This window comes from Pleurodeles waltl, chromosome 6 (genome assembly GCF_031143425.1).
Source record: "Pleurodeles waltl isolate 20211129_DDA chromosome 6, aPleWal1.hap1.20221129, whole genome shotgun sequence".
Taxonomy (NCBI): Eukaryota; Metazoa; Chordata; class Amphibia; order Caudata; family Salamandridae; genus Pleurodeles; species Pleurodeles waltl.
In genome coordinates, this window is record NC_090445.1 from 48,361,953 (window position 1) to 48,389,541 (window position 27,589).

At 48.0% G+C, this 27,589-nt stretch overlaps 1 protein-coding gene across 13 annotated transcripts in view; it reads left to right on the forward strand.

Moving 5' to 3' along the window:
- TNXB (tenascin XB) overlaps positions 1-27,589 on the forward strand; it is a 589,826-nt gene that overhangs the window by 512,349 nt on the left and 49,888 nt on the right. For all 13 annotated transcript variants that reach the window (XM_069237235.1, XM_069237240.1, XM_069237242.1 and 10 more), the window contains 3 exons: positions 5,236-5,379; positions 11,924-12,043; positions 26,200-26,343. In XM_069237235.1, the coding sequence (XP_069093336.1) occupies positions 5,236-5,379; positions 11,924-12,043; positions 26,200-26,343 (408 nt within the window). The remainder of the gene's footprint in view (positions 1-5,235; positions 5,380-11,923; positions 12,044-26,199; positions 26,344-27,589) is intronic.

The following is a 27,589-nucleotide window of genomic DNA, read 5'->3' on the forward strand; positions in this document are numbered from 1 at the left end:
GGCTGGGAGGGTGGAGGGCCTGCTCTCACACAAAGGACTGCCACACCCCCTACTGGGACCCTGGCAGACAGGATTGAACTGAAAGGGGACCTGGTGCACTTCTTAGCCACTCTTTGAAGTCTCCCCACTTCAAAGGCACATTTGGGTATAAAACAGGGCCTCTGCCCTACCTCATCAGACACTTGCTGGAGAAGAAACCTGAACCAGAAACTACATCCTGCCAAGAAGAACTGCCTGGCTGCTCAAAGGACTCACCTGTCTGCTTTCTACAAAGGACTGCTGCCTTGCTGTTGGCCTGCTGCCTTGCTGAACTCTTGTCTGGCTGTGAAAGTGCTCTCCAAGGGCTTGGATAGAGCTTGCCTCCTGTTCCCTGAAGTCTCAGGACCAAAAAGATTTCTCTTTTTCACTTGGACGCTCCATGCGCCGGAAATTTCGACGCACAGCTTGTTCCGCGGCGAGAAAAAAGCCGCACACCGACGCTGATCGACACGCCTTACGGGACGACCGGAACTTCGACGCACGGCTTCGCAAGGACAACGCCGCCCGACCTCTAAAGGAGAAATCGACGCGGCGCCTGCTGTGAGATCGTAATTTCGACGCGCAGCCCCGCAGAACGACGCGCAGCCGGAAAACAAGCAGGAAAATCCACGCACAGACCCGGGACATCTGGTAATCCCCGCGATCCACAGAAAGAGACTGTCCGCGTGCCGGAAAACGACGCACGACTTCCCCGCGTGGAAAATAACGACGCAAGTCCGTGTGTGCTGGGGAGAAATCGACGCACACACCATTTTTCCACGTATCTCTTCTTCTGTGGCCCTCTGAGGAGATTTTCCACTCCAAACCAGGTACTTTGTGCTTGAAAGATACTTTGTTTGCTTTTTAAAGACTTGAGACACTTCATATCACTTTTCAGTGATATCTCTACAAATTCACATTGCAACTTTATTCGTTTTGACCTACAATTATCCTGATAAATATTATATATTTTTCTAAACACTGTGTGGTGTATTTTTGTGGTGCTATATGGTGGTATTGTATGATTTATTGCACAAATACTTTACACATTGCCTTCTAAGTTAAGCCTGACTGCTCGTGCCAAGCTACCAGAGGGTGGGCACAGGCTGATTTTGGATTGTGTGTGACTTACCCTGACTAGAGTGAGGGTTCTTGCTTGGACAGAGGGTAACCTGACTGCCCACCAAAAACCCCATTTCTAACACGCCCCACCTGCATCATGGACTGAGTAATAACTCCAAGAAGCTCCTACAGCATTATGTATTCTCAGCATCAGGATCACTCAATTGAATTCTATAGCGGCCTGAGAATATAAAGTGTGGAACTGGACTTTAGACCGCTTTGGTGACCAGGTAACTGTCCCCTGACTCCTTACTGGCCCTCCTGACCTTCCCCCTAAATTCGTCACCCAGTCTGGGCTGGAGCAGTCAAACACAACTCTTTAAAAGTTTTAGAAAGTTTCCAAACCTTATGTTTACCAATGCTTGTATGCACTTTTGACTAAAAAGCTGAGATTTACGTTTTACTTCAAAATCTATAGCTCTGGAACTCTGGAGAATTGTGCTAAACTTGGTGCATAGAAATTCATGAAGTATAATCTATTTTTATAAATTGGTGTTGGATTTGTTTTGTGACTTTCTTATTTCGTTGTTTGATGCTTCTAACTGCTTTATACTAGTTTCTTTGTTTAAGCCTTGCTGCTCGAAGGGAAAGCTACCAAGCATTGATCTAAAGGTTTTACAAACGAGTCTGACTGGACACAAGACAGTTTTGTGAGTGTATTACACAGTGAAATCGCCCAACCACACCATATAATACAGCATAATCCTCATGTATGTACTGATTTCAGGATTAAGAAGTGGGGGTCGGGGGTCTGCAATATCATCTACAGATGAGAGATTCTCTTACAGGTGTGTATGACCCTTTTTTTGTAAACAGATTTAATTGATTTCAGACTGATAGAAAAACAGCATAGTGCAAGGAATGGGATTACATCTCTCAGTAATAGTGTTCCACTCTTGAGCAAACAGCTAAACGACCACAATACCTCAAACTCGAAATTCCTCCCTCTGAGCCTGTGTAATAGCTATCCTACAGTAATGATGTTTGCTACCAAATTCTCTGGTATCAGCGAGTAGTACTTTCAAAATATATCTGCTTGAGGAGAAAGATTGGGTCGTTCCTAGGAGCATCACATGTGCATCTGCAAACTGGCGGTAGTAGGAGAGGCCGCAGGTGATGCCTCCTGTGAAGAAGATTCAGGTTACTTCAGGCTGTCAACAATTAGCAACGGAGCAGGGAGAACTGGTGTGCCAGGACCACAAGACAGTCCCAGAATTTGAACATTTCTATGGTGCTCTGTATATAGCAGAACTGCTAGTCTTAGCTGATACCCACAAATATCTTGAATCCACTACTATGGCACGCATCCCAGAACCTGACACCTCACATCTTGATGTAGATATCCATACCACGGAGATCCTGGCGGCCACAGCCCGGCTCCCGTCCAGGAAGGCGCCGGGTCAGGATGGCTATCCATCCAACTTTTGCAAAGCCTTTGCGCAAAGCCTGGCCCACCTCTTTGCACGCCTATACAACTCCTTCAGTGCCTTGGGCACGCTTACTGATACCATGAGGAATGCCATTATCAGTCATCCCAAAGCCAGGGAAGAATACAAACCATTGCTTATCCTACCGCCCCATTTCGTTGCAGATTGTGGATGCAAAAACTTTTACCAGCATCCTGGCAGCGCAACTAGCACCATATATGCAAGGTCTTATCAAACCGAATTAATTCTAGAGAGAGGCTGTAGTGATAACACTAAGCGCTTCTGTCACCTCATAGATAAGACCCATTGTGCAAAACTATCAGCCCTCCTGCTGTTGGTCGATGCTAAAAACGCGTTTGAACGAGTCCACTGGCTATAGTTGTGGGAGGTACTAGCAAAACTTGGCCTTGGCTCTCGCTTCCAGAAATAAATTTGGAGCAACTATGCAGTGCCAAGGGCGCAAGTAAGGGTGAATGGAGTACTGTCAAACTCCCTCCTGATTGAATGAGGCACTAGACAGGACTGTTCCTGTCTCGACTTCTCTTCACCTTGTATTTGGAGCCCTTGGTAACCCACTGATTACAGGTGTTCCTATGAGCAGCAGGGAACATAAACTGGCCATGTAGGCAGACAACGTCATGTTGTACCTCATCAATTCCTGCACTTCCCTCCCACCTTTGATATCAGAGCTGGAATCTCCTGGCAGATTTTCCGTATTCAAAGTCAACCTCCAAAAAACACAAGTGCTGGGACTTATGACCCCACAAGCGGACTGCCAATAACTTCCCCAACTTTTCCCCTTTTCCTGGACAACACAGGGGGTCCCATACCTGGGGCTGCAGATTCACTCCACATTGGAGAAGATGTCAGAACAAAACTATGGGGCACTCCTCTCTCCATGGTTCGAACAGAACTTTTCCCCTTGTCCTGGCCAACACATGGGGTCCCATACCTGGGGCTGCAGATTCACTCCACATTGGAGAAGATGGCCGAGCAAAACTATGGGACGCTCCTCTCTTCGTGGTTCAAACAGATACGAGTTCCTGCTGTGGAAATTCCTTGTCATGAATGGCAAGACTGGCGGCGGTCACCATGGCTCTCATGCCCATGTTACTTTATGTAATGCAAACACTTCTAAACCCCCCCCCCAAAAACAAATCTGAGGAAAATACAGCAATTAATAGAAAATTACATATGAGGAGGGAAAAGGGTAATGCATGGTTAAACAGCAGATGAACTGGCCCCTGAGGGAGGGTAGGTTGGGCATCACTCATCTACAAGATACTATCAGGCAGCTCAGCTCCAATATATGGTGAAGTGGATTAAAACGAGATGGAGAAGTACTGGTGCTTCATTGACCAAACAGTTATGGGAATCCACATTTGTAAAGCACTGTGGCTTCCCAAACAACATAGACCGCCAAGGGTAGACATTGCTCCTATATTTCGGGCCACAGTAGGTACCTGGGACAAAGTCCAAAATAGGACAAATCTACCCTCCCACACTTTGCCTATGACACCAATCCCCAAGAACCCTGACTGACCCATGATGCATCATTCCCGCAACAACAGGTGGCTGGCTTTAAGAGAGTGGGTGACCACTTTGATTGGAATAGTATCCTGGATTTTATCCAACTCCGTTAGGACTATGCCCTACCCGTCAATGCCCACTGGCAATATTTGGCCATCGGGCACTGGGTCACACAACCCCACATTAGACCTACCGCTAATCATCCCCTGACACCTCTGAGTGATGACTTTTGACTCGCACCACAGACCTTTCAGAATACACCAACCCAAAAACCACCCTCCTCTGCACAACGACGATTGGAAACGGAGTGCGGCTGCCCCTTTCCTCATAAGGAATGGTCAGATATCATCCGCTGAACGCACTCCTCAACCATTAGCCCCAGCTGCACTGACAAATTGTACACTATTGCTATTATACATCTGCACACCTGGCGAGTTTGAAACAAGGGGGGTGGGATGAATGTTGGCGACACTGTGGCATAACAGGGACACTGACACATATCGTCTGGCAGAGCCTGAAACTTCAAACCTTCTGGTCCGAAGACCTGGCAGATATCAATGAAATGTATGACACTGACATCCATTGTTTCTCTTGTTACATCCTACTAAGCCTTCCGAACGTCTTGACTTACCCGTTATAATCAGAGCGGGATAAAGCAATTACACTTGCTCTCTGCGAAGCAAACCATCCTAGCCAAGTGGGGTCCTACTCTATCCCAATGAAGCAAGGCTGGCTATACAAATTTTGGGGTATTCTGGGAATGGAATGTCTCACAGCGGTGACAGAGCATAGATTACCCCAATTTGACAAGTGATGGGGGCCCTGTGTGCACATTCTGGCTCAAGAATTCCGGGAACTGGCCTGTCCCCGCTACTTATGGGTGCTTCGCTTGAACCAAGAGGGGAAACACTTCCTGGGATTGAGTCTCCGGCCCCTGAGCACCACAACTACTAACTTATCTGACCTGCATCACACTGCCTTCCTTTTTCATGGCCTGGTGGATGTAGGTGAGAATGTTTGTATTCCTTTTCTCTGTTTTTAACAAAAATGCAATAAAAACCGATTTAAACCAAAAATGAGCACCGCACAGCACCATTTATTTAAGCAACGTAAGTGTTCATGTTTTTATTTTTTTCAGGGGAGCCTCAGAGCTTGAGTGTAGATGGAAAGGCTACCAAAGTACCTCTCAAAGGACTCACACCTGGTGCTCGCTACGAGGTGAACGTGATGTCAATACGAGGATTTGAGGAAAGCGAACCGCTGACTGGCTATGTCACCACAGGTATGTGCGGAAGTATAATTCACCAAATACACCCAACACAGTTCACTGTAAAAAATACAGGCTTATTGGCCACAGTCTCCAGCAGCCTCCAGTCTCCAACTGCCCCAAGAAGAGCCCTCCAGCACCGGTCCTTCAGCCTGCATCCCACATTATGTATTCCACTGCTAAGGAATGTGGAATGCAGATGAAGTACACATAACCACAGTATGCATGTACCAATGTTCTGCAGAGGGATAAGGCTGTAATGTGTGTCTGTATGTGTGTATGTAAACATTCATACATAGCGCAGAGCATACAAATAGTGGATAAGTGGAGGTGTGCTTCAGTGCTGAACAGCGTATACACCATTTTGGTCCAATGAAATTTAATAGTAATGGAGTGACAAGAGTGGAATTGCAGTGTCATTTCACAGTAGTTGTGTTTGAGGAATTGTGAAATATGCAGGCATAGTGCAGTGGGTCTGGATTATTTGTGTACCATACTCCAGTGTTAGTGTTTTGCTGTATCAGTTCAGAGTAATCACTGAATACTAGATTGCTATCAAGCAGTGTGTACCGCAGGTCCAGCACACCTCGCTACCGTGCAGCTTACTTTCAGTGTAAACATACTGCAGTTCAGGTTTGAACACCGAAAGTGCAGCATGCTTCTACTTTAACTCCAAGTAGTTCTGTGCCGAGCACCATTTCTGAAACGCACTCAGAGCTTCATTGACATTCACCATTTCCTTATGTTATTTCCATTATGTTATCATTGTAATGTGACTTAAATGCAGAGTCCTCATGCCCAGTCTAGATGTTCTTTTATTTGTTGTGTTACATTAAACGGCTGTACTGCATAACATCTTAACACAGTAGGTGGCTACATCAGGGTGTTTATGCTGAGAGCAGGATTTCCTCCACAAGGTCAAGTAATCTTCCACTTAGGCTGATCTGTGATGGTCTTTCGCCAGCTTTGTGTGTCCTGAACTTGAAAAGCCGGAGGGTGGGATTTATGCAGGAGAATAAGGCATGCATTCCTGGTATCAGACAATCTGGTTTTATCCACGTAAGGCACGGTGCATTCAGCAAACCTTAAAAATCATCCAGTGTTTTATAAGTTTTGAGTGTGACTCCACTTCAATCAGGTGCTTTAAAAAAATCGCACCCACAGTGGAATTAAAGTATTACGTAGTAAAGTATAGAACACAACGGTGATGCCATAATTACATGGCTTCTCCAGAGTACTGAAGATCAGTACAGAAAAGTGTTTCAGGTATACCTGCCAAGTAACTCCTCTGTATTCAGAAAGTGCAAAAAGTGTGTTTAGCGTATTATAGGAATTTATAGAGCTCTAATTCTACACTGTAGTGTCATTCCTATGCCTTTATAAAGGAGGTCGGCTTGTGCTCATCGTCGGCGAAAAGTAGCAAAACCTGTCACCTCAGGGCAGTTCAACGCTGGGCAGAATACATGCAGTGCTGTCTCCCTGTAATGCAGTAATAGATCTACTTCAGAATCGCTGCATTGATCAGTGTTAATCCAGCATGAATACGAACGGCCTTATATCAGCATGGAGGCAAAAGAGGGTCTTCAATATTTAATGATTTTTGTCAGTATTTTTTAAGAGTAGCGACAAGTATGTCAGTTGTATTATGCAAGATCATTTTATCTGCAGGACATTGGCTTTTTCTTCAGTAACATTCTTTTGTAAACATGTTTTGACCTGTGTCTTTTTACTTCATGAAAAATTGGCTCTTCCGCATTACTGCTCTAGAAGTTTAACTCCATTGGCTGTATAACACAGTTCAGCACTGCGTACTGTTCCTGCAGAGGTTAACCAGTGTCCTGTTATCTATAGTATGGACTGTGTGATCTCGAATGGTGTCAGGTCATGTTATGTGTATTTGTATTGCACACTCACCCAGGAGGGTATCCTGGCGCTGAAGTAGGAGAAGAATGGGCCAAGCCAGGATCAGCGCTAGATGAAGAGCCAGGTCTTTAGTTTCTTGTGAAACTGGAGAACTGATAGGAAGGCTGTGAGGTGCCAGGTCGTTCCAGGCTTTAGGAGTGAGGTAGGGCTTGTATTCCGTCATGTTGCTGAAGCTGGTGAAGATTGAGGCCAGTAGCTGTCCGGCAGTGTATGTGGGGCGTTCCCACACGTACGGTAAGTCAGAAATTGGACAGGTCCGCAGGAAGCTTGGCTGTGTTGGGATCAGTAAGATCTTCCAGGCAGTAGTTGAGGTCGTCGATGAGGATAAAGCCACTGGATTCGAAGATCCAGAGGGGAGACAAAGGGGGTCATTCCGACCCTGGCGGTAAAAACCGCCAGGGCCGCGAATGACGGAAGCACCGCCAACAGGCTGGCGGTGCTTCCAAGCCCATTCTGACCGCGGCGGTAAAGCCGCGGTCAGAAAACCGGGGCCGGCGGTTTCCCGCCGGTTTACCCCCGGCTGGGCGAATCCGCCAGGGCAGCGCTGCAAGCAGCGCTGCCTTGGGGATTCTGACCCCCTTCCCACCAGCCTGTTTCTGGCGGTTTTCACCGCCAGGAAGAGACTGGCGGGAACGGGTGTCCTGGAGCCCCTGGGGGCCCCTGCACTGCCCATGCCATTGGCATGGGCAGTGCAGGGGCCCCCTAACAGGGCCCCGGCCGGCTTTTCACTCTCTGCGTAGCAGAGAGTGAAAAGCGCGACGGGTGCAACTGCACCAGTCGCACGGCCGCAACACCGCCGGCTCCATTCGGAGCCGGCTTCTGTGTTGCAGCCCTCCTTCCCGCTGTGCCGGCGGGCGCTAACATGGTTAGTGCCCGCCGGCCCAGCGGGAAGGTCGGAATGGGGGAAGCGCTATTTTGGCCGCGTAGCGGGCAAATGGCGGTTACCCCCTGGCGGGCGGCAACCGCCGCCCGCCAGTGTTAGAATGAGGGCCAAAATGGCAACAGTTCTGCCAAAGTTGGTGTGTGGTCCATGTGGATGGTAGAAAGGGTTGCCGCTCAGGGTGTAGTTGGGGGTGATGAAGAGTTTGAACGTCAATTGTTTTATGTTGTTGGTGATGCTTTCCGAGGTGGTGGAGCATTGGATGGATTCTTTGAAGATGATAGCAATTCTGCCTGCAGAGCTGTTTGTTCTGTCCTGTTTTGTAATCTAGTATCCAGGGGGGTTGCCGTAACAATGACAGGGGCCAGCGAGAGTCTGCCAGGTTTCGGTCAGGAAGAGCAGGTCTAGTGAACGGAAATGTAGCAGATCCCAAAGTTTAGTGGCATGTTTAGTGAGGGAGCAGGTGTTGAAGAGTATGCAGGACAAGAAGTGTGGTGTACGGGGGTGGGAGGCGTGCGGGTAAGTATGCCTCATCTGCGAGGTGCTTCGGGGGAGTGAGGTGGGTGTGGGAGGTTGCATGTGAAATGGCAGGTGACACAGGAAGTGGAGTCATCAGTGTTGGGGAAACAAGGCGTGGCAGCAGCAATGGGAGATGCAACTGGTGGAGTAGTGACCAGGGGAGGTGGGTGGAAGGAGGAACAGGAGACTGGGTGTGGGTGGGCTTGCCTTAAGCATGCCAGCGGTGCATCCACTTCCCATAAGTGAAGATAGTTTTGACGGAAACCAGTGATGTCACTTCCTGTACAGAGGGATGAGAAATCCAAAGATGTCACTTGCTGGGCAGATGGATGATGGTAGCTTCAGTGTGGTTAACATGTGACATAGTGTAAGGAAATGCCTCTTTTTGTTTGGCCACCCCCACGTTTTACGACTAATGCTGCTGGGTTTTCAACTCTGAGAATGCACTGCCTGCTAACGAGACCTCGGTGCCAGTGCCATGACACTAAAATGTATATCAAATTGTCTATACCCAATCGGAAATAGCTCACTTACCTGTAAGTCCCTAATAAATGGTACCCAGGGCTCATAAGCTAGAGGGGTACCCCAAAGTTTGCAGCACTGATTGTGCCACCCTGAAGGCCCCCCAAGTGAAACAGGGTCCCCAGTCCGCCACTGCTGACTGGTAGGACAGTTGTGCACTGCTCGCACGACTTTACTATTGAAAGTAATGGCAAAGCCAAAACTTCCACTGGACATGTTAAGTCACCCCTCTGGCAGGCCTAGAGGTCAAAAGGCAGGGTGCAACATATTACACAGGCAGGACATGTGCCTTACATGCCCTGACAGTAAAATACATGAAATGACTGTTTTTACTGTGGATAGACGTGGTTGCCCAATTGGTGAGTAAAGAGCTACACCCTGACCCTTCCGCTGTGCTAATTCCTGAATAGTGCAACCAAAGTGCAGGGTCTCACACAACTCGTTACATTAATCCTGACTTGAATCTCAAGTCAAAATGAATGCAACTTGTTGCAGTGTGCAGCTATAGCAAAGCTGCCACTTTGTTGCCTGTAAAACCTCTGTGCTTTCCTTGGCACACATGGAGCTTGCCCTCCTGAAGAGGCGTGCTAACAACTCTCAGGAAGGAGAACAATGAGGGATTACATGCCAAGGAGGTGTCACCTCCCTCCTGCAGGAAGCCACTTGGGTGCTAGCCCCAAAAGAGAGGCTTCAAAGGCGAAGCCACCTCTGAAGAGAAGATTAGTAGTACCAGGAGGGAAGCCTGCCCCATTGTTGTGGAAGCCAAGCTGACACGGGAGGCAGAGAGGGGAAATCAGTTTCCCAACCAGTTTCCTCAGGGGAGTGTAGCCCTGAGGTAGCTACACTCCGGGGGTGGACTAGTGAGGTCTGTACAATAAGAGACAGGCCTTGTCATCTTGGTAGTGGGCAGAATGGAGCATCCTGGTATAGCCATATGCAATATTCCACAGAAAGTGGTCACCAGGTGGGAAGGAACCTGGTAGCCCACTGGCTACCAACCGCATCCTGCCTTGACAGCACTTTCTGAGCATAAACAGGGCAACCATGGCACCCAGCTCTCGATCGACTTGGAAGGAGGACTGAAGAAGGACTGCCCTGCTGCATCAAGGATCCAGCAAAGAGAGGCTGCACCATCGAAGACTGCCCATGCTGCACTTGATGGCTAGCAAAGGAAGGAACTGGGCCTGCTGTGTCCTGCTCAAGGAGAAGCTGTCTCAAGAGTCCAGTCAAGTCATGAGAACTCCAAGGACCAGATGACTGTCCCACTGTTTGCAGCACAGGGACACACCAGTTGAAGAAGTCTGCTGTGGCAAGCTGGTAGCCCAGAGCCTTGGAACTGCCACCACCACCATTGTGCAGAACTGAGGACCAAGACTTGACGTAAACAGTTGCACCCGAGTTCACTGATCCTGGAAGTGGTGTTCCATAGGAATTTGTTGCAATGCAGATAAAGGGGGTCATTCTGACCCCGGCCGGCGGCGGATGCCGCCGGCCATGCGGGAACCGCCAGAATACCGCTGCGCGGTCAAAAGACCGCCGCGGGTATTCTGGGTTTCCCACTGGGCTGGCGGGCGACCGCCAAAAGGCCGCCCGCCAGCCCAGCGGGAAACACCCTTCCACGAGGATGCCGGCTCCGAATGGAGCCGGCGGAGTGGAAGGTGTGCGACGGGTGCAGTTGCACCCGTCGCGAATTTCAGTGTCTGCATAGCAGACACTGAAATTCAAAGTGAGGCCCTCTTACTTGGGCCCCTGCAGTGCCCATGCCATTGGCATGGGCACTGCAGGGGCCCCCAGGGGCCCCACGACACCCCATACCGCCATCCTGTTCCTGGCGGCCGAAACCGCAAGGAACAGGATGGCGGTATGGGGGTCGGAATCCCCATGGCGGCGCAGCAAGCTGCGCCGCCATGGAGGATTCCTCAGGGCAGCGGAAAACCGGCGGGAGACTGCCGGTTTTCCCTTTCTGACCGCGGCCATACCGTCGCGGTCAGAATGCCCTTGGGAGCACCGCCAGCCTGTTGGCGGTGCTCCCGCGGTCGTTGAATGACCCCCAAAGTGCCTAGAACTGCTGGAGGACTGCTTCGTCTGCGAAAGTAACTGTTCTTGAGGACCTTGCTGGTACCTTGACTTGCTCCCTACCGGAGTTGGTCACCCCATGTACTTCTAAGTGACCGCATTGTTACTTACCTAAGTTTTCTTTGAAAAAGTTTCTAAGTGTCCAATTAGTTGACAAAGCTTTTTCACGATTGAGTGAAATTGCTCTGATTTATTATTTCTTTTAAAATCTATATCGTTCCGGTGTCTAAATTCTTATAAAAATACAGTCTATTTTTATAAATTGGTGTCGAATTTCTTCAGTGATATGTCGACTTCTTCCTCAGTTGTTTTGGTGCTGTTTAAATACTTAACACTTCCTCCTCTGCATAAGCCTTGCTGCTCAGTACCACAGTTACCCAGGGTTGAGCTGAGGATTTTACAGATAAAACCTACTGGACCAAAAAGGGTTGGTAAGTGTAGAACACGATGAGGTTGCACAACCGCACCATATAATACAACCCATTTCCTCCCAAATGGTTTCTGCTGTACTGTGACTATGTGCCTTTAGTAAGGAACAGTGTATCCCTAGAATTCTCTGCTTGTATTTAAATGTTTCACTGTGGTGACTGGGATTTTACAGTGGCAGACTTCAGTAAAGAATCCCCTCCTGTATTTCAGTTCCTGACGGCCCAACAGACCTCAGAGCAATCAACATTACTGAAACATCGGCACTGCTGTTGTGGAGGCCAGCGCTTGCATACGTCGACACATATGTAGTCACATTTAGCGCACACAATGGTGAGTAAAAGAGCCTAAACCTTTGTGTACTAATTGTCGATTTGTATGAAAACAGATTTTAAATGGAAAGACTTAATTTTTTTGCTGAGGCATGCCAGTACCTCTTGTTGAGCATCTGCACTGATACGGTGAGTTTTACTAAAGGTTAATATAATACCACAGATTATCCATGGCACCACACACCTACCTAGTTACTTTCTCAAGAGGGCTCTGCATCTTTTGAAATGCTGAAAAATAATTATTGAGAAAGTTAAAATTACTGTTTTAACACCAATACAAATACATGATAAAACAATAAGAATTAGAATGAGCCGGAATGCCTCCCTTACATTTTCTGTAGGACCTTTGGAATGAGGTAAATGCGTAAGCAAATGTTCCCACCCATGAGAAGTGGAAGGCATTCCCATATTTGCTGTGCTTGGACTGAGAGAACCTGAGATCTGGTTCCCCCTGTTTTTGCCGATAAAGCATAGTGAGCCAGCAGCAATGCTACCGCACCTTTCCCACTGGGTCAGCCCAGTGGAAAAGTTGTAATGGGGCCAGCGGAGAGGTTGTCAGCACCACCACGACCTCATCCGGTGTTTGACGGATGGATGTTTACGTCCACCAAACTTGTAATCGGTCCCTCTGTGTGAAAAACACAGCCAAACACACGTCCAAACTGTACCTCAGATGATGGTTTTAGCTGAAGAGATGAACTGGAAACTGCAGGTCAAAAGGTTAACAATGACACACTGACAGAGCAGTGCTCAAGGAGACTCCCTAACACACAACACGCGGTAAGAAATCTGAGGTATGGTGGCTCTGCTGGGGCTGAGTGCTTCAGAGTCTCTGCTGTGAATGGCTGAAGTTTGGGTTTATTAAATCAATGTGAATTGGCTACTAACTGCTATAACAACGGGGAAGATTCAAGCACATGAATCTATAAAAGATACAATACTGGAGAATCACTTAAACAATTCCCAAAACCCTACTGTAAGGATAAAGGAACATAAATAAGAAAATCATATGTATAGGAGGATCAGTTATATTATTCTAACTACAATCCAAGAAACTCTAGGGGAGGGGGGGTCACATTTACTATTCTTACTCCAGCCTAAAATAACAATGGGGAAAGTGAATGCACTAAGGGGAGGAGGGATTTATAATTTTAACACAAGTCTAACAAATACTAGGAAAACTGAATATATGTTTTGGGAGCTCACATTTACTATTATAACTCCAGTCCAACTACCACTAAGGAAGTGCATGTACTGTGTGTGTGTGTGTGAGGGGGGAGGGGACGGATTATATTTACAAATACTCCATGCCAACAAATGTTGGATAAAGTCCATATATTTGGGTGGGGATCACGTACTGCTGAGGTGGGGTCGTACTGAGGGGATACATTTATTTTTCTTACTACAGCCCAAGAAACAGTGGGGAAGGAGCTTATAACTGGGGGGAGAACAAATTTAGATTTAATATTATAAGTCCAGTCAATAAATATTGTGGGAAGTGCATATATATGACAGGCTTTCATTTACCATTTTCAGTACAACCACTATTTGTGAATGTGTTGGGGGGCATCATATTTACTACTATAACACCAATCAAACAAACAAAGGATAGAGTGCCTACAATGAGTGGGTGGAGGAGGATTGATTTCCTATTCTAATTCTACCACAACGTCAATATTGGGACGAGTGCACATATTTGGGAATCATAGTCAATATTGTAACTGCCATCCACAAACGTAAAATATATTTAAAACAATCAAATCAAATAACAAAATATTTCAATTAAGAATCATGATATAAAATTTAAAATCTTATTTACATACTTACCTAAATAGCTATTTCTAAAATAAAAATAAAAAATTTTATAAGTTGAAATTAAATATTTCAACTTATTTAAACAAAACAAAATATTATACAATTTAACATTCATTATAAAACGTATTCTCCAAAAATTAAACTACTATTAAACAATAACACAAAAAGACCAATATTTCAAATAAAATATTAATTACAATGTTAATAAATCAATAAATTAAAAAAGTAAAAATTATTTAATGTCAAATTAATAGATAATTTTATAAAAAATACAGTCCTCTGAAGCCCTCACAAAGCACATCAACCTAAAAAATAATATAAACCACTATGATAATAAAAAACGTACAACCAATAACAATGTTAAATAAGTACATTTTAAAATAATAAATAAAAACCCATTCTACCATTAGAAAAAGTACAAGACTATGATAAAATTAAAAATGTTAAAAATAAATATTTAAAAAAATGTTTTACATAAAAAAACTATTAATAGGAAATATTATATCTTTTCCAAAACACTACCCCATTATTCCTACATACATCCCCTAAAAGTATGCTAAAGTATTAAAAATAGTTAAACCCATAAATGAATAATTACCAATAAATAAATTATTAAAGCGATAATCAAATAACATTAATTAAAATCTACATTATTCAAACCCCTTACATTCCCAAAAAACCCACAATCTGAAAATAGAATTACTAAAACTATATATATACACACACACACACACACACATATATTATTATGTTGGGTTAACTTTAATTAAAGTGTACATCAAAAAGCACTCACCATTCATTCTGACAATAAGTCTAACAACCCGAAAAGATAAGTTCTACATTCTATGACTTAAAAATAAAAATAAAAACAAATGTCAAGATAACTGGTGATTAATGTTCTGCTGCAGAGAGATCAGAGTTTTGCCTAGTGGCAGTTTTGACTCATCATGAAGTAGAGGTTTAACATGTCTGCTCAACGCAGATCAAAAAACTGTATTTTATGTGGATGGCTCAGTAGGTTATAGCTTTTGTCACAGAGATCCCTTTGTTACATGCAGTTCATAAGTTACAATTCCAATCTAATACAATGACTTATGAACGGTCTTTAAAAGCTGCATACAAAAATGTATGGTATAGGAAGAGCTGGACTTTGCTCGGAAAGCGCCTTAGGCGAAACCAAATGTGGCAGCCCCTCTCATTCATCCTCTTTAACTCTCTGTGTGTTAAAAAACATGGAAGAGGTGAGGTGAGTGGGCCAACAGAAAGCAGAGTCATGAGAAGGGATCCAGTCAAATTGCAGACATGGGCACAAGCAGTTTCTAGAAACGGTGTTTAAATGCACTATTCTTTGGAGCCAAGTCGGAAGAAGTCTGCTGCAGGCACCTCCTGCACCCCTCTAAAAGTCTGCACCCTGGGCGTTGGTCCAGCTTTTAATGCTAAAAGCCGTCCCTTCTTTATAGGTTAGAACAATTCATTTTTTACACAGTCTTTTATTATCCTAATGTTGCTTAAAAGGGTTCCTTTCAGTAGTGTTGAGCCAGGCCCTTTTTACAGGCTCATCCCCAAACTTTTTGCCTTCCTCCTCCTATTTTTTCTGACCCTTTTTGTGGACGTTAGGACTATGGGCACTTAAACACTGCTGCTCAGTGCTAAAAAGTGCATATGCTCTCCCTTCTAAACTTGGCACGATTGGCTTACAACTGGCACATTTAATTTACCTGTAAGTGTCTTATATAGTGGTACCCCTACACCCAGGGTCTGTAAATTAAATGCTACTATTAGGCCTGCATCTGTAAAGGCTGTGTCCTGGCCCCACACAAAAGGTTTGTTTAGCCCCCCCCTTGCCCTGCTGATGGCTGGAGCCTGTGTTGGAGGAGAAAGGGGACATCCCTGGAACCGGTTAATACTGGTTGGAACCCCTTGTCCCCCTTTGTGGAGACTGCACAAAATAAGTATAAGCACTGGGGGTTGACCCCCACATTTTTTTATCACTTTTTGGAACCAAGACTGGACCTCTGTCGGAGGAACTATTGGTCTACACAAAGGACTCACCTGGACTGCTCTCCTGGTTGTCATCCTGCTACCTGGTGTCTGCTTGGTGGCACCAAGGATCCACCTAGATTGCTTTTCTGCTTGGTGCCCTAATGCCAGCTGTTCCCTGATGCTGGTTCCACAAGGGAAACATTATAAGAGGATTGCTATGGCCCCAGGAGAAACTGCCAGTGAGTGCTTTGCCAGATGTGCCAGTCCACCACCTGGTACCCTCATCTGTGCCCCCAGTGTCACCGTAACCAGCGCGTGGTAGGTGCTTTATTTTCCAACTACCTTGGGAAGCTATGGCCGCTCTATGCAGGTTACCCCAACAACATGGAAGCCTCCAACGGCAGCCACCGTGCACCCTCTTCCCGAGGGTGGGGTTGACCACAGGAGATACCTCACACCCAAGGCCTGGGCGCCCGACCTGCCGCACAGAATGTCGCGGCAAGGAGGAAACCTGCACTACCCTTTGGAGCCACATCCCACCGAGGCTCTCCGGTAACCCTACGGGCCTGTACACACAGCTAGCCAACCCAGTGTGGTGCCCAGCATTACCTTACCGGCATTCAGGGTCGCCATAGTGGGGCCCTTTCGGCGAGGAAGCTACCATGCTAGGAAGGCGTCCCCAGCTTTGCAGCCTACTGCTCCAGCTACTGGCGTTATCCCAATTGGAGCGAGTTCCCAGTGAGGCGGGGACCGCCCTCATCACGCTAGGAGTGCTTGGAGAGGGCCGGGCCCTAGGGGTGTTTGGTAGCCAACTGCCGGTTCCTACATGGGCGGCTCGGTCCGGCACTGGTTCTGTTGCTATGACAGCAGCCCACGGAGGCTTGGAGGGCTTTGGACACTATGGTGGTGATTCTGACCCTGGCGGTAAAAACCGCCAGGGCGAATGACCGCGGTTGCACCGCCAACAGGCTGGCGGTGCACTGCTTGGCATTCTGACCGCGGCGGTTCAGCCGCGGCCAGAAACGGAAAGTCGGCGGTGTACCGCCGACTTTCCGCTGCCCTTCCTACCGCCATCCTGTGGAACAGGATGGCGGTAGGGGTGCCGCGGGGCCCCTGGGGGCCCCTGCAGTGCCCATGTGATAGTTTCAGTTGGTCACATCATGGCCCTAGGCCGCACAAGTCGCACATGTCAACATCGGTCCCCTGCACACCTCAGGCCTCTCTAAGCAGGTTCTTTCCTGGAATGTAAATGGGTTCCTAGATAAAATTAAGCGCTCTGTGGTCTTTAGCACCCTCCGACGCTTCGCTCCCACTGTGGTCCTCCTTCAAGAGACGCACTTGCTTGGCACTAGGTGCCCTATGTTCATGCGGGGTGGATATGACAGGGTCTACCACACGGGCTTCTCCAGAGGGTCCAGGGGAGTGGCTGTCTTGCTGCACCGCTCATTACCCATAGTGATCACCACTTCTTGATTAGATCCGCAGGGGCGCTATGCAGCAGTCTCGGGCACACTACGCGGATGTCCAATTAACATCCTGAGCGTTTACGCCCCCTGGGGGCGTTTGAGCGGTTCTTGACAGCTCTCCAAGAGGTGCTGGCAGCGCTTCCCATGGGTTTGGAGATTTTAACGCCGTTATGAACCCAGAATCTGATATCACTGGTGCTACATCCACGATCTGCTTGGTTTGAGCTTCCAGACTGTGCGGCTGGGCAGAAGGCCTCGGCCTTTGTGACGTATGGTGGATTTGGCACCCCAGAGAGCAGCAATATACGCACACGTCAGCAGCGTATCGCACCCATGCATGAATAGACCTCTTGATGCCAGTACTGGATGTATCCAGAATCTTGGGGGCAGAGATACTGTCCCATGGGGTTTCGGACCATGCGCCAGCCCTCGTCCGTATAGACGACAGGAGCCCCACCCGGCACCCCGGGTGGCGCTTAAATGCCTGGCACCTACAGGATGGCGAATACACCCAGGCTCTAAGAGAACAACTAGACTAACACTTAACAAATACCTTGGGATCAGTGCCATCCCCCGGCGTCATCTGGGCTGCCTGCAAGGCTTCCCTCAGGGAGCAAGCCAGGCATCTCCTCCACATGAGAGCGTGTGCACGGAGCCAATGACCTTGAGGCCCGGGCACCACAAAATAAGCGCCAGCTCTCCACCTCCACACACGACTCCGTAATGAGACAACTTAACCTAGTGAGGGAGGAAATCGGACACTCCAAGCTTAAAACGGTGAAATACATATGGCGAACCTCTATGGCCCACGTATACAGATGGGGGGACAAGAACGGGAAGCTCCTGCACTGGCTTGCGACTCAGCCCTTAGCAAGCAGAGTTGTCCCCGAAATTGTTGACGGAACAGGAGCCATCTCCCAGACGCCCCATGAAATCGCTCAAAGCTTTGCTGCCTACTAGAAGGAGCTCTACGAAGAGAGACCCAGACCGCAGGTGGAGAGGGAGGCCCCCCTTCTGGGGGACGTCTCCTTCCCCAGAATCTCAGCGGGAAAGAGGCAGGATCTCAACGATCCTTTGATGCTAGAGGAGATTGCGACTGCGATCTCAGCTATGGCAGCGGGCAAGACTCCAGGCCCGACGGGTTTCCAGTCGAGCTTTACAGCAGGTACAGCGACCTCTTGGCCCCTCACTTGCTCAATATGTATGAGGAGGCGGAGCGGGTGGGCAAATTCCCTATGGGCCTTGACCAAGCTACCATTGTAGTGATACCCAAAACGAATACCCCTTCACAATCGTGTACGGCCTACTGCTCCATCTCACTCCTTAATACTGAAAATCAAGATAATGTCCATGATATTGGCCACTAGGTTGAAGAGGCTGATATCCTCACTGATACATTCGGACCAGTGCGGCTTTATGCCAACCAGAAGTACTAGGCATTGTATCCGTCACCTGCATGTAGCGCTGGCCCACCGTGGCTCCTTGTCCTCTCCTTTAGCTCTCCTACTCCTAGACTTTGAGAAGGCATTTGATACGGTGGATGGAGGTATCTCCACCAGGTACTCTTAAGAGCTGGGTTCAGTCCTAGATTCTGTGGCCTGGTGAAACTTCTTTACTCCAACCCGTCGGCACGGGTACGGGTCAACGGGATGGTATCAGACCCATTTCCCATGTGCCCCTGCCCGCTTCTCTTTGCACTGGTGATGGAACCACTCGCCAAAATTATAAGGGAGGACCCCCTGATGGACGGTTGGTCTTGGTCCACAGGCCATGAGGACTGCATAGAGTTGCACGCAGACAATGTCCTCCTGTCCCGGGCCATCCCGGCCAGTAGTGGTCCCCGTGTCCTGTATCTTTTGAGGCTGTTTTCAGAAGCCTCCAGCCTGACACTCAACCCCTGCAAGTCTCTATTGGTTCTGTTGCATCCGGCACAGGATTTCTATGACTGGCAGACTAATATTCCAACCAGGCGCAATAGCTTCCGGTACCAGGGAGCGACTGTCGCCCTCATGCCTGAGTTAGCCTGGTCGCTCAATATCCAACCGCTCACTCAGCAGGGAGACCTCCAGAGATGGCAGACCCTGCCCCTTAATGTCCTGGGAAGGATAGCGCTATACAAAATGATGGTGCTGCCCCGGTTCCTCTATTTTCCTTCAAAATTTCCCATACCATATACCTAAGAGATGGTTTAAAGAAATTGTATAATTCCCGCCCACGGCTCGCGTTTCGCCCTTGTCAAGGAGATGTGTATGAAGGGGGTTTGGTGATGTCTAACCTTTATCTTTACTACCTAGCAATGTATCTGCTAGTAATTAATGACTGGCTGGGAGGAGGCTGGTCGGACCCAGCATAACAACTTGAACTCCTGACCATGGGCTTCCCCAGCCTGCTTGGGATGCTGTACGGCAACCCCTAGCCATGCAAGATTCCAGAGGTGACAAGAGTGGTACTGATAGGATGGAGGGCAGCACAGGGGGCAACAGGGTGGTGGCGGCGACTCACCCAGCAGACCCCAACATGGCATGGGACATGGCTGGGTGAGGTCTCTGCCTTGTAGGGGTTTCAAAGGTGGGACTTTATCGGTATCTCGCTTTTAGGAGACGTCTGGGCGGGCACCCACATGAGGTCCTTTCAGGAGCTCCAGCAGAGGTACTCACTTGCCGGGACCCAATTTCATAGATTCCTGCAGCTCAGACATGCGCTGAATGTACATGTCCCTCCTGGTACGACCCTCCCAGAATTCAGTCCTGTGGAGGCCAAATCCTTGATGGGTAGCCTGGGCAGGGGGGGAGTGTCACGTATATACCGCACCCTAGTCACCAACACGACACAGACACTCAGCAAGCTCTGTGAACGATGGGAGGGCTGGTTGGGCCAGATAGCAAACGAGGACTGGCAGGATGCCTTGATGGCCCGAGAACCCTGACTATGACCTCCCACCTACGTGTTGCGCAAACCTACTATCTGCATGCACTTATCTCACACCTGATAGGCTACACAAAGCAGGCCTTCGATCTCACGCTGACGGCCCCCGTTGTGCTGGCCCCACCGCTGACTTTTACCTCATGGTGTGGGCATGCCCACAAATTGCGACCTACTGGCGTGCGGTAGAGGCCAAAGTCCCCAGGACCCTACAAGTGGAGGCCGCCCCACTGCCGCTGTTGTTGGGAGTCCTGGCAGGGTTGGGGTCTAGTAGAGCAGACCGGGCTTTCCTGGTGGTGGCGTGCTTGGAAGCGAAGACAGACATTGCAGCGGGCTGGAAGGCGGAGACGGCACAGGAACTTGCGCAGTGGCGTCGGGGTAGACTGGTGCGCTCAGCGAGACAAATTAGTATATGAAGCACGGGGATGCCCGGCTAAAAATGGCAGTGTGTGGGGGAGGTGGACCGGGACTTGGGATACCCATTCCGCTGCTGGGCCTTAGATGCACCGCCCAGTGTAGGCCCTGTCTCGGGTCAGTATAACTAACATCAAATACATGCTTATGTTACCAATACTGGAATTGTACAATGCAGCGCCTACGAGGTGCGAATGTGACCTTTTCAGTTTTAGTCTTGAATATATACCTATGTTAACCATGTTGGAATTGCACAATGCAGCGCCTATGAGGTGCGGATGTGACTTTTTCAGTTTTATTCTTGAATTTGTTTTGTCCTTATGTTCAAGTGCAAAACTAATAAAGTTGCTTATCAAAACAAATGCATGTGATAGAGGAGCTATGGAGAGTTGAAGGGCACTGTTGGAGGACGACAGTGAGAGAAACTGTGGAGAAGGAGCTTATGAGGGGGTGTTAAAAAAGATTCTTGCATCAGGCACAACCAGCTCTAAACTCAGCCCTGCATAAGTACAAGTGTAATGGAGTAATCTTATAGGACATGGGTTGGTGACCTGGACATACAGCTCCTCAATCAAGTTCTGGACATCTTATGTGAATTCTGCATATCACCTCTGGAGGACCTAAGATGAGGAGTTGCGCTGCTGGATGAGAAAGACACATAAGCGGTGTCACTACCCGAAAAACCTGCCCAAAAGTGAGCCCAGCTGTAGCTCTGGTGCAGGAGCTGCACAGAAAGAAACTCAACATGCATGCCAGTGACAACTAAACATAGACCAGAAGATCCTCAGCCATACACTGGCAGCGAGACTACTTCCTCTTCTCCAGCACCTGATCCACAGGGATCAGTCGGGATTTAACCTTCGTCGAAATACACTGTATAACCTTTGCTGCCTGATGCATGTACTACACAACCCTGGCCTAGACAATGACACATATGCACTTACCTTCTTGAATTCAGAACAAGCCTTCAACTCTGTTTGCTGATATTACGTCTGGCAAATATTGACCAGGGTGGGGCTAGGCCACAATTATATAAAATGGATTAAACTACTTTATGAAAGGCAATACTGAAGGTCTGCAAGGAGTAGTGTGACTCAGCAGACATATTATTATAAAGGGGCACCCACTAGGGCTGCCGGCTGTCTCCCATGATCTTCGACCTGGTGATGGAGCTACTGGCATGCAGACTTTACCAGACATTTCATGGGTGAGGCTTACGGGAGGGCCACATGGTACACGTCATCTCGCCATATGTGGACGATATTAAGGTCTATCTGCGTCAGCCTGTCATCTCTGTACCGATCCTGCTCAATGTCATGCAAGAGTTCAGGGGCCTCTCTGGATTTCGCCCTAACCTTACTAAGTCAACCCTCTTCCCGCTGGGCCAGATGAGGGGGCTGCCTGTGGAATGGTTGCCTGAGCTAGGGCTGCCCTGGACGGTCGACATATAGCAAACATACCATCTGAAACTTGGGCCAAGTGATCCGTAACTTGCCCTCTTCAATAAAGTTCTGTAATACCCTAAAACTGTCCCTGATAGGGAAAATAGCTCTCATTAAAATGGTAGTGCTGCCCAGGTGTCTGTATGTCCTTCAGGGAGATATGTACGAGATCTCCCAATGAGTTTTAAGGAACTGGATGGACTTTTGATAAAATTACTCTGGGCGGAGAGGCGCCGTAGGATCGGACTAAACACCCTCAAGAGGGAATGGGACAGAGGTGGGATGGTCCCAGTCCTAGAACTTTATTACCTGGTGGCGCACCTTCAACATGCCGTTCACTGGTTAGATGAAGAGGACAACTGGGAAAAGTTCCTCCTGGATGGTACCCACAAGGGCCATGAGCTGAGGGCTCTGTTTGATGAGGGTTAGAGGGGCCCCAAACTCACTACCTCACATGATCCGATTGCTATGTAAGATCTGTGAGACAGCTGTGCACCAGGTGGTGCAGAGAGCACCGTACGCTCCGAATCTGGATTTATAGATTATGCGACCTTTGTGTAAATAGCACAGTCTGTGTCGGTTGACAAATGGCAAGAGGGATGGTGTATTATGCTGTCGGACCTTTATCCAGAGGGCAGTTTTGTTACTATGTAAGACGTGTTTGAGATGCTTGGGCTGGGCCAGGGCCATTTCCTACAATATGCAAAGGTAGTGGTTACGGCTCCTCAACTTTAACTATCATTACCCGATGCCTTGAGCCCACGCAGACGATGGCTGCCCTGCTCTCCTTGGAGGGAGGTTGTAGATTGATTACATACTTGTATCATGCTCAGCGCGCGGATAGACATGGTCGGCCACTGCGGGTCGAGGAGGCCTGGGAAAGCATCAGTGATGACACTATTAGCTCCAACGATTGGCTTACAATTCACAATGGCATGCGTAAAGTGTTGATGAATGTGTGGTTTAAATTGGTGCAATACAACGTTGTGCTTATGGCCTATCTCTCCCCTAGGAGACTACACACCATGTATCCCACCAGAGATCAAAGATGCGCTACATGTGGTGCTGCCGTGGTGGCCTTCCTGCATATGGTGTGGAGTTGCTCAGTAATTGGGCTCTACTGGGTGGAGGTTCTAGGCCAGATCTGAGCCTTAATGGGGTGGGATGTCCTGTGCATGGTTAAACAATGCTTGCTGGGCTTGCTCCCTGATACCGGACAAAGGAAATTGAGCAGAAGGTTTGCAGTACTGGATCTCACATCGGTGAAGAGGCGTATTGCTGTATGCTGGCTGAGCACTAGGCCTCCCCAGCTGTGACACTGGAGGATGGCTCTGCTAGAGTGGGCAGGGGCAAATGAGGCGCAAGGCAAGGATCAGAAAGTAGAAGATGACATGCTTTCCTGGGGAGTTATGATGCAAGCTCTGGCTGACACCCCAGAGAGTACTAGAGCTGGATGATTCCTCTCCGTCTGATAAGGTGTAGAACAAGCCACACAGTGTGGTAGAGTGCAGAATGGAAGGACTTGCGGTTGTGGCTGCAATTGTGCCTATCTCGCAAACAGTTGACATGGCACACTGATGCACGTGACATTTCTCCTACAGGAGCGGACCAGCTGATAGGTGGAAGCCTGGGGGAGGGGGTGGGTGGGGACCTCATTACTGAAGTTGTACATTACCTGTTAAATTATTGGTAGCTGCTGATCATTAATTTCCTACCGCACTTGGCATGGTATGGCTGTAGTGTCGGTCATAGTCAGGAATCCTGAACAGGTGGATAATTCCTGCTGATGTGCAAAGATGCCTTGCATGTAATACTGTTTGCTGAAATACCAATAAAGAATTTTTTTTTTAAATGCTTGCCAGTGACAATCACACTCTAGTGCGGAGCTACCAAAGCTTCTGGCACCCTTGTCCACCAGTGTGCATCTCAAGGTTGTCCCACTGGCCTTGGAGGTGATCCTCGGCTCCCCTGGCCTGGGAGTTATCAGCAGTGTAATCAGTCTGAAACTACAAGAGGCCTCAAATGTTCGTCTGCTTGTCACTTGTTCTGGGCCCCATCTGAGCCCAAAATAAGACCAAACAGCATCCTGTAGTTGTATTCCTGGAGTGCACTGCTTGTTTGATACCGCTGACCCTCACTGTCATGCGTGCCAGGAATAGTAGAGTGCGGGCTCTAGGACCAAACTTATATCCCCCAAAGCACTTCCTCTGTCTGCTACAAAAACCTGTGATTGGTCCAGACACTTGGTTTGGATGGGGATCTTTCTGGGCATGCAAAGCTGAGAGCTGTAGCCACCCTTCAGCCTAACCGTGACATATGTGTCAGTGAACTGCAGAGAGTAGCATTACTCCCATATATCTGAGTAGCATCATGTGATGCATCAGTAATTATGTCTGCATTCCGTATTATCTATGTAGTATTAAGTACCAGTGTAATAAAATATTTTTTATAAGTAAAAGTATTGACTTAACAATCCATTATTGAGTGTTAATGCGTGCACTGCTGAGTCGAGTCTCTGATGCCAACAGCACCTCCCTGAGTAAGCATTAAACTGCTCACCTTGCTATCCTTTTAGTCAAATGTTAAAATTCTGTACTTTAAACATAGTTTTTGGGACACCAATAGATCAGCCTTAACGAGAGGTAAATGGACTCCTTCACCTCAACTGAGGCCTAGTAACCCCTAGGCACACTCTTGATGATTTCTCCGATATGATACTATACTCAGAGCACACTGTGGTTCCTGGACCAGGTATGACAATCGTGATCAGTGCATCTGTGGGGGGGGGTGTAAATTAAGCTAAATTATTTTTCAGGATTTTTTTCAAAGTTTTTTGGTCGCTGATTTCCATATGTAAACATAATGGCGGTCATTCCGACCGTGGCGGTCGGCGGTGAAGCGGCGGTAAGACCGCCAACAGGCTGGCGGTCTTTTTTCATGAATTCTGACCATGGCGGTTACCGCCAAGGCCAGCTGCCGCTTCACCGTTCCGACTGCCACGGCGGTAACGACCGCCGGGCTGGAGACCTGGGTCTCCAGCCCGACGGTCGTCACATACTGCCGGCGGTATTCCAACCCGCCTGACCCCGGCTTACCGCCATGGATTTCATGCGGTTTGGGACATGGTGGTAAGCACTATCAGTGCCAGGGAATCCCTTCCCTGGCACTGATAGGGGTCTCCCCCACCCCCAACCCCCACCCCAACTCCCTCCCCTACCCCCCACCACCCCTGCCACCCCCAAAAGGTTGCAGGACCCCCGTCCCCACCCTGAACCCCAACATATACACACACATACACACATACCCCCCCACATTCATGCACGCACTCATGCACATACACACGCCCCCGCATTCATGCACGCACTCATGCACATACACACGCCCCCCGCATTCATGCACGCACTCACACGCCCCCTCAACATACACACACGCATACAACTCACAACACCCCCCCACCCCCCTTCCCTAGCGGACGATCACCTTACCTGTTCCGGTGATCCTCCGGGAGGGAACGGGACCCATGGGGGCAGCTCCGCCGACACCGCCACGCCAACAGAACACCGCCACAGCGAATCACAGGTCGTGATTTGCTAGGCGGTGTTCGGTTGGCGTGGCGGTGGAGGTAGAGCTACCTCCACTTCCCCGCCTGCCGCCAGTATGGCTGTTGGCGGCTCTTCGCCCGGGCGGAGCGCTGCCAACGGTCATAATGGCCCGTGCGGAAGACCGCCAGCACTGGCGGTCTTCCGTACGGCGGTCCCTCAGCGGTCTATTGAAAAGACCGCCGAGGTCGGAATGACCACCAATATCCTTTAAGTGTTTTTTTCAGAAATGCTCAAATTTCCTCAAGGAATAGCTCAATTCCCCTCTACCTTTGCCTCTGCTAACAAGGTTAACATTTCCATTGCCCCCTTATTGTTAAGTATCGCAATGAAATGAGTGACAGCCACATGGAGAACTGCATGGGACCGTCGGCTGTGTTGCAAATGTGACAATAGTTTTGTTGTTCCAGCCCATGGCTGGGCCAGGGCTACTTTGCCATGATAATTGCAGCGATGTCTAAACATGTATGGGAGCTTTCTGGAATTAATCGTATTTCTCTATTTTTTAATAATTAGTCCCAGAAGTCACCAAACTCCTTTCTGGCAACACAGCTGAGTTGCAACTAAGAGGCCTGAACATTAACACAGAGTACACAGCCACAATCCACAGCACCAAGGGATCTAATCGCAGCTCGCCTGCCATTACCACCTTCACCACAAGTAAGTACCGTCAGGAGACTTAAGTTGTGACAGTGTCTAACAAAAGCGTTGAAAACTGGAATTTCTCCCATAGACAGTCTCATAGACACTTTAGTGCATGCACCTCAGATTTCCTCATGAGCTTTATTTATTTGATGTTTGTTTATATGGTTCAATATCAAGGCACAATAATCAGATTCCACAAACTGAGTATGGACACTTCAAGATGATTAAAGGAATAAAACAAAGTAATGTTCCAGTGGTTTGTAAACTTATCGAACAATCTTCATAAACTACATAATAAACTACACAAAATATTAATGCATTTTGCACAATATTTGCAGAAAGAACTGATCAGTAACAAAGTATTGCTTTGGTTTGTTCTACCGTTCAAGTTTCTTCTGGTCTAAGAATAACCTTACACGGGGAATGGTACGTTCTGGGCTTCAGTTTCGTATTATAAATAAGGGGAACGTTGAGGTGGAGGAATTATACCATGTTAAATGGCGAAAGGTCTTGCATTAGCGAAAGTTAGAGCTGTTGGCGTTGTAAATGATAATGACAATCTGGCATTTGGGACCTTATAACTATTTAGCCAGGCAGCACATTAAACATTTATCAGAAATAAACTGTGTTTGTGCATTCCTTCATACACTTGGCATTAGAATGTAATGGTCTGAACCACATGTTCAGACCATTACACATGAAACACATGTGCGCTGTCTAGGCTAGATCTAAAAATGGATATTGTTGCATAGTGCTAGAGCATTATTGTGCCGATGCTTGTATTAGAGATCTGGTTTAGACGGGGTTTAAAGTTTCTTCCCAGAAGTGTGCGCACCATGTGGTAGAGGAAAACAGGTTAATTAGGTTGTTTGTAATGCCACTGCCTGAGATAGCTCTCACTCACCTGCCCTTCTTGTCAGCTTTGTGAGGTGGACTACTGCACTGAATGTTCTGTGAATTAGGATTGCTACTTACGTTGTTCCCCTTCAGCTTTAAAGAAAATTACTTTCCCAACCCAATTCCGCTAAAGTTTAGAATTTTCAAGCTCAAAATGAGTTCCTTTGATTTCCTGGACAAAGGTGATACTAGATTAGACTTCTTTGAGGTAGGTGACTATTTTGTGTCTTTTAATAAGACTGTTGATGCCCTTCACATTCCATGAGGAACATTTAATGAACATTCCAGGAGAATCTGTGAGTGCTAAGTAAGAGGGACAGTATCTCAGAGGAAGCTACTTAACAAGTGGGAGGCAATGGAAGGA